This window comes from Phyllostomus discolor, chromosome 10, assembly GCF_004126475.2.
Source record: "Phyllostomus discolor isolate MPI-MPIP mPhyDis1 chromosome 10, mPhyDis1.pri.v3, whole genome shotgun sequence".
Classification (NCBI taxonomy): domain Eukaryota; kingdom Metazoa; phylum Chordata; class Mammalia; order Chiroptera; family Phyllostomidae; genus Phyllostomus; species Phyllostomus discolor.
This window is the reverse complement of record NC_040912.2, coordinates 35,026,462-35,044,708: the sequence shown is the minus strand read 5'-3', so window position 1 is coordinate 35,044,708 and position 18,247 is coordinate 35,026,462. Positions and strand designations below refer to the sequence as shown.

The 18,247-nt window shown below is 41.0% G+C and overlaps 1 protein-coding gene across 1 annotated transcript in view; it reads right to left on the bottom strand.

The window, feature by feature from the left end:
* Window positions 1-18,247, bottom strand: part of ABCB1 (ATP binding cassette subfamily B member 1) — an 84,456-nt gene that overhangs the window by 18,107 nt on the left and 48,102 nt on the right. The window contains exons 15-20 of the mRNA XM_028526095.2: window positions 16,241-16,402; window positions 15,273-15,449; window positions 14,638-14,784; window positions 12,272-12,379; window positions 9,315-9,392; window positions 5,711-5,794 (exon numbers count right to left, since the gene is read on the bottom strand). Of these exons, the coding sequence (XP_028381896.2) occupies window positions 5,711-5,794; window positions 9,315-9,392; window positions 12,272-12,379; window positions 14,638-14,784; window positions 15,273-15,449; window positions 16,241-16,402 (756 nt within the window). The remainder of the gene's footprint in view (window positions 1-5,710; window positions 5,795-9,314; window positions 9,393-12,271; window positions 12,380-14,637; window positions 14,785-15,272; window positions 15,450-16,240; window positions 16,403-18,247) is intronic.

The window sequence follows — 18,247 nt, the reverse complement described above, 5'->3', positions numbered from 1 at the left end:
AGAATGTATGCAAGACCACCCACTCTGGCAATTACCACCAGGGCAACAGCTAGAGGGGCACCAGTCACATAAGTGACTAAAAGCCAGGTGAGTGCCAAACATGCTTCCAGCAGTCAGGCAACAGCATTGCCCCTTCTCTGACCCCTCCCCTACATACAAAGCCACAAAACAGTACAGTGGATGCCCCTGCCCTGGCAATTGCCTAAGGCTCCACCCCATACAATGTAACAGGTGCACCAAGACAAAGACTCAAAGCACAGAAACAAACACAGGGAGGCTGCCAAATTGAGGAGACAAAGAACTATGGTACAAATGAAAAAATGGAACAAAACCCCAGTAAAAGAACTAAGCAAAACGGGGATAGACAACCTATCAGATGCAGAGTTTAAAACACTAGTGATAAGGATGCTTAGATATTCACTGAGTACTGCAAAAGCATAAGGGAAGTAATGAAGGCTATGCTAAGTGAAATAATGAAAAATCTATGGGGAACCAGCACTGAAGGGGAGGAAGCCATGGTTCAAATCAATGAGTTGGAACATAAGGAAGAAATAAAGTCAACCAGAAAAGAATGAAGAAATAAAAATTCAGAAAAACAAGGAGAGAATAAGAAAACCCTGGGACATCTCCACACTTGCCAACATCTGAATCATAGGGATGCTAGAAGGAAAAGAGGAAGAACAAGAAATTGAAAACTTATTTTAAAAATAATGAAAGAAAACTTCCATAATTTGGTGAAGGAAACAGACATACAAGTCTAGGAAGCACAGAATCCCAAACAAGTTGGACCCAAAGAGGACCACACCAAGATACATCATAATTAAAATGCCAAAGGTTGAAGTTAAAGAGAGAATCTTAAAAGTAACAAGAAAAAAGCAGAGAGTTACCTACAAAAGAGTTCCCATCAGATTATCAGAAGGAGCTGACAAGAAGTATTCAAAGTCATGAAAAGCAAGGACCTACAACTTAGATTACTCTATCCAGCAAAGCTATCATTTAGAATTGAAGGGCAGATAAAATTCTTCCCAGACAAGGTAAAGCCAAAGGAAGTCACCATCACCAAGTCCTTATTATATGAAATGTTCAAGGAACTTATTTAAGAAAAAGAAGATCAAAACTATGAACATAAAAATGACGACAAACTCACAACTATCAACAAATGAATCTAAAAAACAAAAACAAAATAAAGCAAACAACCAGAACAGGATCAGAATCATATATATAGAGACCATATGAAGGGTTATCAGTGGGGAGGGGAAGGGGGAGAATTGGGGAAAAGGTACAGGGGTTAAAAAGCATAAATGGTAGGTAGAAAATAGACAGGGGCAAGTTAAGAACAGTATAGGAAATGGAGAAGCCAAAGAACTTACATGCACGACCCATGGACATGAACTAAGGGGCGGGGACTGTTGGAGGGAAGGGAGGTACTGGGCAGAGAGGGGCAAAGGGGGAAAACTGGGACAACTGTAACAGCATAATTAATAAAACATACTTAAAAAAGAAAAGAACATTCCCCAAGTTCAGGGCAGATGAGTCATGAGGGCACATAACCTTTCACATGTATAAATATTAGCCTTATATGTTAGTCAAGGTCACGGAAGTGAGTAAAAATAGATTAAAGATGACAAGTTCTTTTATGTACATGAAAGATGAACTAAAAGATCTAGAACCATCAGTTGGGGTGGGAAGAAATTAAGCCCTTGGTTAATTTAATTTAATTTCAAAAAGTAGGGCTGAGAGAAAGTAACACTCTAAACACCACAGCCCAAGTGTGAAGCAAGTAAGACAAAAACGTTTTCCCACTTGAAGCCCACAAAACCCCTCACAATCTCTCCACCGCACTCAAAGGTATTTACGTCTCACTTCCTCTCCCACTCATTTTTCTCATCTTCTTTCCCTGTTCTCCCTCTCCTGCTATCTATTTCCTCCTCAGAACACCACCACATTGCTTGAAACATGATTTTAAAATATTTGTGCTTCCTGAATAAAAGTTTATTTCCTGGACCTCCTTTTGAAGTTAGAAACATTTAACTTTATCTTTCCCTCAACCACCTTCTCACCCCCTCAAAATTTTTAAAAACACATAGTTGCTTTTGATTTCTGTATGGCTCTCCTTTACTTTTTCTCTCTGAAGGAATCTAGTCATAATACCAAAATAAATAAAATTTACCAGCCCACCATTTCATGTTGGCTTGTAGGCAAATATTGAGATCTATTTTCTTCTGATTTATGTTTAGCAGAATCAAGCTACTGACTCAAAGATATATTTGAGAAAATGCATCACTAATGGTGAAGTAAAATATGAAAAACGATTTAACCTCAATAAGCATCATCACTAATTCCATATACACAAACCTGAGTTAGCCCTGCCTCGGGTGGCAGTGACTGGTGACAGCACTGCTCATCCCAGGGGGTGTACACACAAACAATTAGTTGCACTACTCCCCACTGTGGAACAGACAGATACGGACACATGTATATGTACATATGCACGTGTCTGTGTGTGTATATACTTATACACACATACACACAAACCTCCATCACACATGGGTCAGCTAGTGGCATAAGGTGGACACAAGTACCGTCTCCCAGCCAGCTTGAGATGACAGCCACACCGTGCTTTGTTTTCCTAGTTCAGCCAGCACTCACCAATCCACTTGCCCCCTCTTCCATGGTCTGTCATTTTTAGCGCTGCTTTAAGAGCTGGAGGGCTGCCCTGGCTCACTGTGGCTTACACAGGTGTGCAGGTGTTCCTACCAGTGAGGCTATGAGAGTGCAAGTTTGAGACACCTTTGAGTGAAAAGAAGACACTAACACCAGTGGGAAACGGACTCGGGAACTCCTGGGAGTGGCCAAGGGCCTCACAAATAACGCCGTCAAGGGAAAGAACCGACTGCCACTTTACGGATAAAGGAGATCCTTGCGGGCTACAGCAGGCCCTCGCCTGGAGGCCACAGCAGAATGCCCAGACTGCATCTGCTCAGGGTTCGGCCGGACCGAGTGACCTAGTGTCTCCCTGGGACCGTGTCCTCAACACCGAATGGGGCACGGGATGTATGCAATTCTGAAAGGCAGACTATAGTCGTGGCAGCCACACTCAGGTAAGGAGCACAGGACTTAGAAACGTGAAGACAATAGTGTGCACAGTGACTGCTATCCCTCAGAACAGCTCTTCCAGGAAGCCAGCAAAACAGATTTACTCCCAAGCTCATTGATTCCTATGTCAATTCAAGTAAAAAATAGAACAGAGATGGATACTTCACAAACTCCTCCTGACACTCCACTCCTCTGCCCCGTTTACCAGGAAGTCCTTTAATGATCTGTCCACCTGTCTCCTGTTTGTCTTTCTCCTTTTCTCCGGAGCCCACTCTCATCATCAGGCTCTGTTCCCACCACACCCCTGCAACGGTTCTTGTGAGAACCACCCCCACCCCACCACAAATACCATAAGCACTGTGAAATGTTCGGGTCATCTCACAAGCTTATCAATAACATTTGATATCCTAGGCTGCTCCCTCCTTAAATGTTTTCTTCATTTTGTTTCTTGAACACTGCTTTTCTCCCTCGCTGCCACTTCTTGCTCTTCCCTGCTGGTTCATCCTTACCCCAAGCCTTGTCACCTTCTCTAGCTACACATTTCCTTGGCCATCTCCAGTATTGTGGCTTCAAAAGCCACCAAGGCATGAAAAGTCCCCAAATGTGTATTTCCAGACCAGACTTCTCTGCTAGACTCAAGACTTGCAAATCCACCCGCCTTAACATCTGCCGGTAGACATCTAATGTTGGCATCTCAAACTCACCATGTTCCAAACAGAACTCTTGATGCTCCCCCTCAAACCTGCTCTTCCAATGGCTTCCCAGTTTCATTAAGAAGAAACTCCACTTTTTTTTTTCAATTGTGCAGGTCAGACATTTGGAGTCATTCTTAAATCCCTGTTATTTCATATCCCAACCAAGCACCCAATTCTTTTGGCTGTGCCCTCAGAGTATATCCAGTATCTACTTACTCTGTATTACCTTCACTATGGACACCCTATTCTAAAACACCATCATCCCTCCCCTGGATTACTGCAGTGGACTCCCTGCCTACAGCCAGGTCCCCTTCAGCCTATTCACGCAGCAGCCTTCACAAGTTTCAGATCATGTCACTCTGGTATTCAAAACCCTACAATGGTTTCCCATCCAATCCCATATACTGCTGACTTCAACTCTTATGACTCTTCCTTTCACTCACTCTGCTGCTGCCACACTATTCTCCTTCTGTGGTGGAAATGCTCCAGCCTCAGGGCCTTTGCACTTGTCGATCCTTGTGTTTAGAATACTCCTCTCTAGATACCTACAGGGCTGGCACTTTTCCTTCCTTCAGGCCTCTTGTGTACATCAACATATCATTGAGGCCTTCTTTCCCTGACAAGCAGCAAGCGCCTATCCCCCCTATCCTGATGTCACTTCCCCGCCAGAGCACTTAATGATGCTCTGACATGCCATGTAGACTCCATAAGGTCAGGGTTGTTGTCCATTTTAGAAGTTCAAAGGTATTTCAAGTGGTGTGCATTGTGTTCTGCTAGGTTTTACAATTTGATCTAAACCCTAGTTTTTGTTGATTTGTTTGCTTTAAACAAAGAAATGTGTATGAAAACAATTCCTAAGATTTATATTGCAATTTTATAACTCTCAGTATGCTAGTTTATTCTTACAGAAGCCCTATATATTTATAACTTAATTCATTCTTGCAGAAGCCCCATATATTAGGTAAAAGAAATGTTATTATAATACTACCTTACAGAAAGCGTTAAAGGCTAAAGATTGATAACATTCAAGGGAGAGAAAGGTAGCAGAAATCACATACTTTTTTCAAATTTGTCACCATCTTGTGGATTTTTGTGTAAGTAGTAGTAGTTGTAGAAGAAATTGTCAATTCACCCACAGGTCAAACACGTGCTGGTTTGACATTTTCTAGTTATATCAATTAGAGAGAGTCATATTCAGGGTCCGACAGAAGTGACGCCTGCTTGAGTGTGGTTGGTAGGAGAGTAATATGGGTATAATAATGCACAGTTTTAATTTGAACATGTCACCTAAAATGCCGTATGGTGTACTTGAGTGTGATATTGTTGTGTTACAGAATTACATGCTTATGATTTTGTAATAAAAGATTTTGTATTAAAAAGGGGGCATTATTTGTGCCGGGTCCTGTAGTAGCAAAATTTAAGCTTTTTAGTCTGTTACTGTTTCTTTTATCTTTGCTTTAATTTTTTAATGTGCTTCACATTCATTTCTTTCAACATTTGTTTAAAGGTTTTCTCCCCTCTCCGCTGAACTGTCTTACAGCAACTATGCACATTCCCTTTTCTGGAGGCAATTAAATTTTTGTTAATTAACTTAACGTTAAAACAGACTGATCCTGCGGAATATGCTGATAAATACTTCCTCTGCTAAATAATTATCTTTCCACTTGTGTTGTTAATAACATAAACAAGATAGCAAATAACAAAAGAGAACTTGGAAGTCTTCTACACATTAAACAATATATGATGTTTAAATAGTTAACATTTTTGGTACAAAACACATGACGTACTGTGTCGGTTAACTGTTTATTTAACATTTTGTTAAATATGATGGGAACTTACACCTGCAATGAGATCATTAGTTTCATGCTGAGATTCAAAATATCCAATTAAGACACACACCAAAGAGAGGAGGCACGTACCCCTTTAACTTGAGCAGCATCGTTGGCAAGCCTGGTCGTCAAAGCTCCAGTGGTATTTTTAGGGTCATCAAACCAGCTCATATCCTGTGGCACAGAAAACAATTTCATTACCTTACAGTCCTATTTATAAGACTCTTAGCTCTGAAGAACAATGACAGGGTCATTTTTGTTTATCATTTATAACTCCTGCACTTAGCACTCAGAATTTGACACTCAGCAGAGAAGAAAAAGAACCTAATAGACAAACACATAAATTTGTCAATTTTCTTTGAATCTCTACTTTGTTCCAAGCATGATTTTTAAGTGTTCAATCTATACAACAGTGACCAAAAACCCCTGGATTTTAGAGATGAAAGCCACAAATGACTAAATATATACGATGCCAGGAAGTAATAATGCTATGAAGAAAAACAGAGCCCTGGCCAGGTTGCTCAGTTGGTTGGAGCATTGTCCTATACATCAAAATGTTGCAGGTTCAATCCCTGATCAGGGCATGTGCGAGAGGCAACTGATCAGTGTTTCTCTTTCACATTGGTGTTTCTCTCCCTCTCTCTCTCCCTCCCTCTCTCCTTCTCCCTCTCTTTCTAAAATCAATAAACACATCCTCAGGTAAGGATTAAAAAAAAGAAAAGAAAGAAAAATAGAGCAGGTTAAGGAAAAAAAAGTGAGGAAAGGTGCTATTTTTCTAGACTAGAGAGGTAACAGAGAAGGCCTCTCTAAGGTGACATTTGAGAAGATATCTGAATAAAGAATGAGAATATGTGAGAGAAGATAGAATAGCATGTGCAAAGGCCCTGTGGCAAAGGCATACTTGATCTGTTCATGCACTAGCAAGAATATCTTCAGAGCTACCATTAGCCTTAAAAGCATCTTTGTAACGCATGAATTTGCAAACTCGCCTCTTCCTTTAGACAGATTTCCTTTCTTATGTATCTCTCCCACTCCTTCTATCTCATGGCTTTATTCAGAGACTCTGTGCATATATTGACCATGTATTGAAAAATGGGTGAAGCTGTGGGTGATAGATCTGAAAGGTAATGGGAGCCACACCATGTACGACTTTACGGCAACTGTAAAGGTTGCAGATTTTTAGCCTGAAGGATATGGGTAGCTTTCAGCAGATTTGGGGCAGAGGCTGTAATCTGACTTCCATTTTCAGAGAATGACTCTGGCTCTTGGGAGATGAATTTACTGGATTAAGATAAGGATGGAGGCAGTGAGACCAGTTAGGAGGATCTTGTAATATTAAACAAAAAGAAAGGAGTCAAGAATGACCCTAAAGTTTTCAGCCTGAACAACTGGCGGCATGGAGTTCCCATTTACTATATGGGGGAAAACTATGCAGGGAATTAATCCTGTGAGGAGAGGAGAGTCTGAAGCTCAATTTGGGAAATGCTAAGTAGGAAATGTTTATTAAACATGTTTATAAAATGTTTATTCAAACAGAGAAGCTGAATAGCAGTTAGATAACTGTAGCTCAGAGTAGAATAAATGAATTTAGTTCAAAAAATTCATTGAAAGAAATCTAGATTATAATTTCATATTCAACATAAAGTAGGCTTTTCTTTATAAAAATGCTTAGGTTTTAAAATATAGAAATATTGAAAAGATTGTATGGTTGAGGTGTAAATTTATATCCATTACAAGAATAACTATGATCCTAAAAATTTATCTGAGCTGGCCATTTGCATTAAAGCAGCATCTATCATTTTCCCCAAAATTACTCAAGAAAAAAATAGCATTAAATTAAAAATGGATCTGCCTTTGACCCAGAGATCTCACTCTTGGGAATGTAACTGAAGGAGCCCAAAACGCTAATACAAAAGAACATAAGCACCCCTGTACTCATTGCAGTGTTATTTATAGTCACTAAGATACAGAAGGAGCCCAAGTGCCCATCAGTAGATGAGTGGATAAAACAGCTATGGGACATTTACACAATGGCATACTACTCAGCCATAAAAAAGAAGAAAATTTTATCTTTTGTGACAGTATGGATGGACCTGGAAAATGTTACGCTAAATGAAATAAGCCAGTCAGAGAAAGACAAATACTATATGGTTTCCCTCATATATGGAATCTAATGAACACACTGAACTAACAAGCAAAATAGAGACAGACTCATAGATGGAGAGCAGGAGGATAGCCAAGGCAGGAGAACGTTAGGGGGAGGAGGGATTGAGCAAAAAGGACTCACGGAGATGGACGATAGTGTGGTGACTGTGGATGGAGGGAATATATGGGGACTAAGTGGTATTGGAAAAAAAACACAATAAAAATTCTTTTAAAAAGAGAAAAAACAGCATTGTAACTTATTATAGTATACATCAATTTGTTCTTTAAAACTGTTAAGTCCCTGAGTGCTGCTCCCACTGGAATATAACTTTCTTGATGACAGGATCCATTCAGGTTTGAATGTCTTATAATACTTAGTATAATGACTGGTAAGCAGAAGGCACTTAAATGTAGCATGACTGGACTTAATTTATGGAAAGGACATTATGAAACCATCAGCTCAGCTTCCAAAATGTAATGGACCTAGGACCTGGCCTGGGGGCTGCTGGGTAGTGAGGCATTTGGCCCTGGACCAAGGTCAGCTGCGAGCCTAAGAGGAATCTCAGCTATCAAAATTTGACTGAGTCCTAGGACAGGGCCCTCCATCAAACAGTGCCCTGTCACTTGCCTGTCACTTGCTAGATTCAGTCCTGCTCTGTGGGTCACGAGCTAGCAATTCTGATGACTATGTTTTCTTTTAAAGTGGCATTGAGTGGTAGGAGTGGAAAAGAACTGAGGAACCAAAGACATAGAAGAAACTGTGAATGCCATTCAGAAATCCTAACACTGCAAACTGATGCTTCTCAGCAAGGGCTCAAGTCCATGTCTGGAGCAATCTTTGGAGCATCATTTTATTCACTAGCAAGGGATTAGTGGAAAATTACATTACAAAGTCAAAAAATTTCACATTGTTAAAGAAACTTTCCTGTTTAAACTGGGCTACTTTGGGCTACATTCCCTGAATCTCCTGTCCCCCTTCCCCCAGGAAAACATCACATCTGTCCATGAGGGTTTTGAAGGTCTAAAATGTGAGCAGCATTAGATTATGTCATTTTCAGCTAGTTACACTGCAGCTTTGAGTTAGTCCATCAGTCTAGCCCCAGCAAAGAAAATGGGTGGTGAAGACATGGACTGTGGGGATGAATTTTGATTGTGGTAGGAAAGGGACAAGAGGACATCTCTTGGTGGGAAGAAACACAGGCATCCTGGGTTTCCCAGGGGAAATAAGGAAGAGAGGAAGAGGATGAGGGGCACTGAAGATCACTGGTGCCTACTCTGCCTACAGCGTCTGAGACAAAGGCTGGAGATGAATCTGCTCTGGAGACTGTCTCACAGCCATCCTGTGCCCACCCACAGCAGACAGACGGCAGGGCCCCTGAGCCTGCACCTGGGCGGCATGCAGCCTCATCTGCAAGATGAGAGCCAGGGAAGAACAATGTCAGAGCTTCTCTGAGTAACCTGACGATGCTCCCACTTCCTGAGTCCACAGGGCCCAGGAGGGGACCCAGGAGATCTGCCCATCTCAGGGCACAATCCTCAACAGAAATACCTGTCTCAGCATGGATCTGAAAACCATGTATCGAAGCCGCTTAGTGAGGATCTCTCCAGCTTTGCCAAATGTGTAGCCCTGTGAAGAGTAAGAACATACCGTAAGGAAGGGGACTTGTCAGAGACCAAGGCGTTGATTACACAAAAGGAGGGGGACCTGATGTCACCACTAAAGAGGACACAAGACAAAGTCAGAAAGCTTGATTTCTAGAGCTGGCTATGTTTCAGTGACTGTATACTATGGTGGCTTAGACAGGGTGGCCCAGTTTTGAAGTTGACACTGCCACTTCCCAGCTAGCTGGCATGCCACCCCTCCTTATTTCCCCAGTGAACCAGGGTCTGTCACAGGAAGCTGGAGTTGTTCCCAAGGCAGGGAACACTATAAATAGGGTGGCTATGTAATGTATCATGCAAACCAGGACACTTTTGAAAGTAAAAAGGGGTACTATTAATAATTATACCAGGACCTGAGGTGTAATCTGGGAAAACAGGAATATATGGTCATGTCAGCCACAGAAGATACAGCAAACAAAGATGTCAAAATGAAATTCGTAGTTTCTAAGTTTACAAAAAGCCAAACCTAGAAGAAAAATAGGTTGGGGAAGGACGCTCACTGACAATTTTCTATACTACTCTTCTCCATCCACCAAGGATACAACCTTCTGTATCGGGAGGAAGGAAGTTAGTTACTGGGCAAGAACAGAGTAAGCTGTGATTGTGCACCCATGTCGGGCTACTTCTAGGGGGAAAGGGCAACAGAACTCTCACTCCAGTGAGTTTAGGGGTACAGGACTGAAGGAAGCAGTCCTCCTTCTCTTTCTGGAGAGCTGGGAAATGGCAGGTTGCAGATGACACCTGCCACATAATGACATTGGCAAAAGCAGAGTGGAAACAGCTTGATGGTGCATCAGGACAGGAGGGGCCCTACTAACAGCCCGAGTCCCCTGCAGAATCAGGGAAGTGCAGGAAGGCAACCACATCCCCACTGTGCTCCCGAGTAGCATGTTGGACATTATGGAAAGAGAGGGAAGAAACGGATGCAAAGAGCACAAGTGAAGAAAGACCCAGTTCTTCTACATGGACCTGATAAAGGGGGACAGCCAAGTGGGGCCATGAAACTGAAGGCAGATGGGGCCACACACCCCTCTGGCTGCCAGCATGAAGCAGACCATCACCCTCCACCCTGCGCTGCAATGTTGCACAACCCCTCTGCTACTACATGCCAACCCAGGGAAGAGGAGGACAGGGAGGATTAGATTATTTGAGCTTAAGCCCGAAATTACTAAAATGGTTACATTTACTTGGAAATGGCCAGGTTAAGGTCTCTGCTATCAGGCTGAATAAAATGTGAAATACCTCACCCACTACAGAAGATGGCTGTTCTTATACTGGAGGGAATATAACAATGAAGAGCCCCTGTTGTTAAGTGCTTCCTCTGATACTATACCTATGTTAGCTCATTAAGTCTTCATGACAACCCTATAGGCACCACTTTACAGAAGAAACAGATTTGGAGAGGCAGCTAAGTTGCCAGAGGCCACAGTTCTAAGGTGGCACAGTTGAAATCAGAATTTGGATCTCTGAGAATCCTTGCCAGAGTGGGAACCCAGAGCCTGAGAATTCATCACCCACTAAGCGCCCTCCTTATGTTTCTAAATGAGGGGCTGGGCATTCTAACATCAGGCTTGGCACTATATCTACACTTCTGGGGCCTCAGCATTCAGAGCCTTCACATTCAGAACCATCATTCTTCGCTCCCCAGGCAAACCAGGCTCTGGTCTCCCATGTATCACTATGGTACAAAGGCATTCCTTTAACTGCCTTGGCTTCACCAATCCCAATCTCTCAAGTTTGAGGGACCAGCTCCAAGCCTACTTCCCTCTAAGTTCTTTAACCAACTTCACCCTCAGCAATCTTTACCTTCTCCCAACTCCTGTGGCATTAAGATTGGCAGGGAAATCTTGGATACAGTTAGAAGGTGACATCTACTTTACGGTATGGTCAAATTCCCCAAAGAGACTCTAAGTACTTAGTAATGAAAGGGTTCGGTATTTTTCTTTTGTGCCTCCTATACAATGCCCATAAAAATGTTCTATTAAAAATATTAATAGATAGCCCTGGCTGGTGTGGCTCAGTGGATTGAATGCCAGCCTGTGAACTGAAGGGTCACCGGTCTGATTCCCAGTTGGGGTATATGCCTGGGTTGCAGGCCAGGTCCCCAGTGGGGAGCAAGTGAGAGGCAACCACACACTGATGTTTTTCTCCCTCTTTCTCTTTCCCTTCCCCTCTTTCTAAAAATAAATAAAATCTGAAAAAAACATCTAGACTCTCATTTTAACAGAAATTAAAAATATATATTAATAGATGTTTACAACATGTTAAATAAGAAGACCTATTCAGAATTCTGTCTTTAAAAAAATTGTATGTAGTTAATAATCTACCCATTGATTGAGTGAATAAGTATTTGCAAATGCCTCACACAGGCCTAGAAACTTAGTCACATTATCTCTTTTAATCATCTAGAGGCAGTCAACCCCTACATTACAGACGAGGAAATTAGGCTGAGACCATTTAAATTACTTATTTGCCCTAACATATGAAATTGAAAACTGGTTCAACTTCTACTCTACCTAGGTCTAACACCAAAACCCATAGTGCCTTACCATACTAATCTCTTAGAGCATTTAATTCCTTTGCTCTCTTCCCTCTGGTTTCATTAATATTTCAGTGGGTGGGCGGGGTGGCAGGGAGGTAGGAGTAAAGAGAAGAACATAAGCCAGAGTCAGAGGAAGCAAACCACCTTTTAAAAAAAATACCCAAAAAAACCTGGCTGCTAAGAGCCCAGTTAATATAGAAGCAATTCTACTAAAAAGCAAATTATATAGATGTTTACAAATTCCCACAAGTGAATAATGATGAATTTCTCAAAATCAGTCAAGTGAAAATGTAGACATTTACCTGAAGAAAAAATGTAATGAAAGAAATCATTCCAAGGACTAGAAACAACAGTGAGAACAAGTTACTGTTTTGTCGTTTTGTTTCCGGATCATCATCTCTGATAAAAACCTGTTAAGAAAATAATGAAAACGCTTTCAAATCAATCACTGAAGGAGTCACTCGGGGCCAAGTGCATTTCCCGTCTAGCACAGTGTCCAGGGAGTCAAGAGAGCCTTTGGTAATGGAGGTTGGGGTTGGCTTCCTTAACCCCAAACTTAAAGGTGGACATACATTCCCTTCCTTAGAGGCCACCAGAGAATCTGTCACTCCCAAAGCAACCCATCACTTTTTCTATTCATACTTTCCCTTGGAGCAACAGCACCACACCTACTATGGAAAGGAGAATTGAGAACAAATGAACACTATCTTCTTCCTCTGGTGGAAAACTACCTTGTATGGCAATTCACTGTTTTATAATTTGGACATTTCAAACTGTCTTAAGGTGTCCGGAGACAAATCTGTTGATGTAACTTGGTAAACCAGAGAGGTGGTCATTCCCTCAGCACAAAAAAAGAAAGGCATTTCCTTGACCCTGCCATCTTTGCAGGATGGCCAGTTAGAAAGCCAGTGAGAACTATAGCCAGCTGACCCTGCGCCACACTTGGAGACATTTCCAGAGACGGTCAGAAGAGCTAGAAGGGCGTTTGGGGCTCTGGGAGCACAGACAGTAGACACTCCACAGGGAAAGAACGGGAACACAGCCCTAAACAATGGGCCCAAATCAGTACTGCAACAGAGCCGGATTCCTAACCCAACCCAGCCAACCTTATTCTTTGTAAAGGAAAAGTAACTTTTTAGAAAAAAATAATTTTTCTTGATTAGTCATTGCAACAAAAATGGTAGCTACCAATCAATGTGCTCTCACTCTGTGCCAGGCATTACTCTAAGCAAATTCATGTACACTATTCCTTTTATCCTTGCAATCACCTCCTGAGGTTTGTTATGTTATCATCACTATTTCACGCAGAGGAAAACTGAAGCACAGAGAGGTTAATTAACTTGTTCAAGCAAGTAACTCAGCCAAGCAAGTGATGATCCAAGGATACAAACCCAAGCAATCTAACCCGGAGCTCATAACCATACACTCGGTGTCACAAACCTTCAACGAGGCAGATGGCTGGCTGCCTGCCTAATATTTTAGGAGCTACTGTGTCAGTCCTGCACTGCTTGTTTTCAGACCTATTGTTACATAAGAAGCGACAGAAGCAAAAAAATTCTTAAGTTGAGGTTTTTTATACACAGCTAAACCCTTCCCTAACTAATCTAATTCCATTTGTTTCTAATGATACCACTGCCTACCTCTCTGCCTGCAAGACAAATGTCAGAAGAAGAACTGGCAAAGTATGGGCCACCAGCCAAAGGTTTATGTAAAGTTTAACCTATTTTTGGCACTACAATGGCAAGGGTATTTGCCACAGAGGTCATTTGGTCTAGAAAGCCTAAAATATTTACTATCTCATCCTTTATAAAAGTTTTACTAACCCCAGCCTGGAACATATGCTCCATGCAGTTGGATACCATCTCTTTCTTACTACTCTTCCTGCCCCTAGGACAGTAGCTGGCACAAGGCAGACACCAAAAAATATTTTGTGAATGAATACATTAAACATATGAATGTCAGCCTGAAATAAGTTAGCCAGACATGGATAGACCTGAATATTGACAGTTGTTTTTTGACAGGATCATGTTTGGCCTAAGTTTTATGTAGTGATCAACTTCTGTTTCCACCCTGTTTCCGGAAGTTAGAGCAAGGGGCCCTCGGCTTGAGGTTTGACTGTCTGTCACTAAACAGAAAGCATTCCTGCCTGGACTTTAACTTTATTGTTGAAAATGCCATCGTTAAGGGCAGGCGATGTATGACCATCTCAATCTTTTGAAAGCTGTTCCATTGGCTTGCATCTTCACAAGCAGGATGGACACCTTAAAGAGGCAACAAGCAGAGCCTGCTCACGTCCCGACGAGCGTGTGTGCCAAAGAACAGCTGCCTCTCCAGCCAGTCAAACAAACACGTGAGGAACTCTCTGAATAGTGGTGACACGACAGTTTGTGAGGTTTACTCAGAGCCCAGTGATGGCAGGTAGGGGACAGTCACCTAGTCAGTTTCAGAGACTACTTCAGGGATCTGCTACCCTGGTAGAAACCTATTGCCAGGACAAAGGGAGATTCAGAAGATCAGTTTTGTGATCCCAAACCAGACTTTTACTTTTACATCTTCAAGCTGCATAGTTTCATATGGAGGTACATGTCTTTTGTAGCTTTCGTATACCGTCAGAAACACAAACAGTTCATTCTTTAGTCAGGACGCACAGGTAAACATAAACACTTACCCCTACGATCTTTGAAAATACAACGGAAAATGCTGGTTGCATGCCTCCATTTATAATGGCACAAAATATACCCACTGCAAAATAAGGCCATTCAGGTGCATTCAGCTTCATAACCCTCCAAAAGCCAACTGGAGGCACATTTTCACTCTAGAAAAACAAAAAATTACAAAAGCCTAGGTAGAAAAAAATTGATACTTAATTGGTTTAATGATGAACAGTTCCACCATATGCACAAAAAAATTTTAATGAATATATCTAATTCTTGTTTCCATATCAAATGATGGCTCTTTAGCTTTAAAAAAGCAGTGACAAATTCTGTTAAATTACTCCTCTATTTTTAAAAAAATAAATGATGTTTCCACAAACATGTAATATTTAAAACACAACAATATCTGCAAGGATCAAAGAATAGAAATGTTTATATTTGAAGACCCCTGAAAATTTGTTTCTTTACATTATAAATTTTAATTCTAAAACTCTCGACCTATAAATTATCACTGATAAATTCTCACTTGAGTCTAAAACGTTGACATTTTGGTTTGGGGAACACTCTGGGGGACAGGACAAGAAGATTCCGGATGACCCTTTCTGGTTCCCACTCCTCCCCAGCCCTAGCCCCCCATCCTCCTCCATACCAGGCCCTCTTTCTCCTTAGGCTTTTTCTCTTGGCCTTGTGTTCCATGGACACTCCTGTGAGTTGACTTTTGTCTTATTAGACTGGATCCTGAATCTCTTGGAGACACTTCCGAGGCATCCATCTCATTTCTGGCCTCACCAGCTGCATTTTCTAATTCAACTTCATTTCCTTTTGTCTAAAAATAAACAAGATATATGCATAGGCTGTTAACCAATGAAAATTAATCACTGCATATCAGATATCAAGGAAAATAATAATCTGAGTAGATATACAGGACAGGGTAAAGTTAAACTGCTATTTCTTTTTTGTAATACATTTAAAAATCAAAACCACTAAACAAGAAGGACTCTCACTGCACATGCTGAAATAACATGGCACCGACTCCATGTGGTGGATTAGTTGTCTCCATTTTGGGTGTTTTGGGCTCAACCATGTTTACTGTGGGCCAGTACTGTCCACAGCAACACACGGCACAAGCCATACAGTGAGCCACGGCTGTCTTTTTAAATTTTCTCAGCAGCCACATTAAAAAGTGTGACAGAAGTAAAATCAATTTTAATTATATATTCTATTGAACCTAATGTATTCAAGATATTTACACATGTAATCAATGCAAAAATGTACTGAAACATTCTGCACTCTTTTTGTGTACTAAGTCTTCAGAATCTGGTATGCGTTTTCTACCTACAAACACTTCGATCAGATTAGCCACTGTTCTGCTCAACAGCCTTTTGTGGCTACAACAGTGCATGTTTAAACTTTTCTTTAACTTTCTAAGTATCCTTCTTTATTTTCCCTCCTTTAAAGAGAAAAGAAAAGACCTAAAACACTGGTCTAATCCTGAATCCCTCAAGTATTTTTCCCCATATCTCATGATAATCAAATCAAATTTATTTATAGCACCCAACACAGCAAAATCAGCATATTCCTGAGATACTTTAGGAAAATTTTAGAGTTAGACGATACCTGCATTGTGACAAGTTTGAAGTAAACGCCTTTCTTTTTCATGAGTTCCTCATGAGTCCCTTTCTCCACAATGACTCCATTCTCAAAACCAGCGATGACATCAGCATTACGGATTGTAGACAAACGATGAGCTATCACAATGGTGGTACGGCCTCTTCTGGCCTAAACAGATAAAAATTTCACTTTTGACTGCGAGAACAATTTTATGCAAAAATTCATTCATTCAGTTTGTACGTAATGAGTTATCAATGCCTCGGACATTGTAAAACCATCCAAGCTATATAAGGTAGCCTTCTGGCTTTAATAAATGTATAGTCAATTGATAACAGTTTAAATGATATTTTTTATGACAAAGATGGGTACAAATATGATAGTCACATATTATGTACACCTCTAAGTGTTTCAGTTAGCCTCTATCAGCCTAAGTTTACAGTAATAATTGGGGGTTCATACAAAGTGAAAAACCCTAGAGCCTAGGCATTGGGTCAAATCAGAGCCGATAGAGACCACCACATGCACACCAGCCAGGGACCAGGCCTGGGAATCACAATGTGCTACTTCACAGAATATCTGGATGATCAAGATGGACAGTAAGTAGGAGGCAGCAGGGTCGGACTTCAGTGTCACATGGATTTGAGCTCATAGTTAGTTCTGCTATTTATGAATTCCAGGATTTTATCCAAATCTTTCCACCTGTGAGGCTCACTCTATTTATGCACAAAATGGGGATAATAGTACTCCTTTTTAAAAAAATTTAGTGCTTTATTATTGTTATTCTTTTTTCTTTTTTTTTAAGATTTTATTTATTTTTAGAGAGGGAAGGGAGGGGGGAGAGAGAGAGAGAGAGAGAGAGAAACATCAATGTGTGGTTGCTGGGGGTTATGGCCTGCAACCCAGGAATGTACCGTGGCTGGGAATCAAACCTGGGACACTTTGGTTCCCAGCCCACGCTCAATCCACTGAGCTACGCCAGCCAAGGCTTAGTACTCCTTTTTTTAGAGTAATGGTGATGACTAAATGAAACCATGCACATGAAGCTCTGGGACATAGACAAGAAGTACTAAATAAATGACACAGATACTAGGTGGGAGCGATATGGAAATACTGGAAAGCTTTGTAAACATTTTTAAATGCCAATCTCACTTTTATTTTAATATGAGACACAGCCAGATAACCAGAACTTGTCTGAGATTTCTTTAGGCTTTATAACTTTCCCAATGCTTGTGATTTTTGTTATTCTGTATTTCTCACCAGGAACTCACAATAAAATTCTCAAAACAAAGTGACAAAAAAAAAAGTCATTAGGGTCAATGTGAGAAGGAGAAGTGGAAAACTGAGGGAAAAAAATACCTGTAGAAAAAGTAGGTGGTGGCAACCAGAAAGTAGAGAATAAAATGGCTCAATTCTCTGGATGTTTTTAATAAAAGGGGGGAGGCATGTGAATTCCTCCCCCAAATTTACATTCTAACAAAAAGTATTTTTAAAAGCAACCTTTAAAAATAGTTTTTATTTATAATTTAACATAGTTCTATTGTAGAATAATAAGAAAACACAGATGTGAAATTACAGATAAGTATAGTGAAGAAGGAAAAAAACATAATTTTGGATCACAAAATTTTTATAACCTGCTTTTTCCTCCCTCCACAATCTATTAAGCACAATGGCAGGATGTTTAAAGGAACGCACAGTGTGTTTTATTATTAGAGAGAGGAAGAGTTGGAACAAATATGAGTTCATCTTTGAATTCTACTGTGACACCTCGACTCAGAGCACTTTTGGGTTAAAAGGTCTCCGCATTCCTTGTCCTCACAGAGCCTGGTCACCATTATACACCAGAGACTGACGCAGCACGCCGCGCCTATCCGCTCGGAGAAAACAAGCACTCAAGTCCGATTTGGAGAATGAGTCACATGGACTCCAGAACTGCAGGAAGGTCGAACCCTGTTGATAATCGAGGACACTTCATGGCTCAGGTAAGTTCCAATATCATCAGCTCTCTGCCCCTCT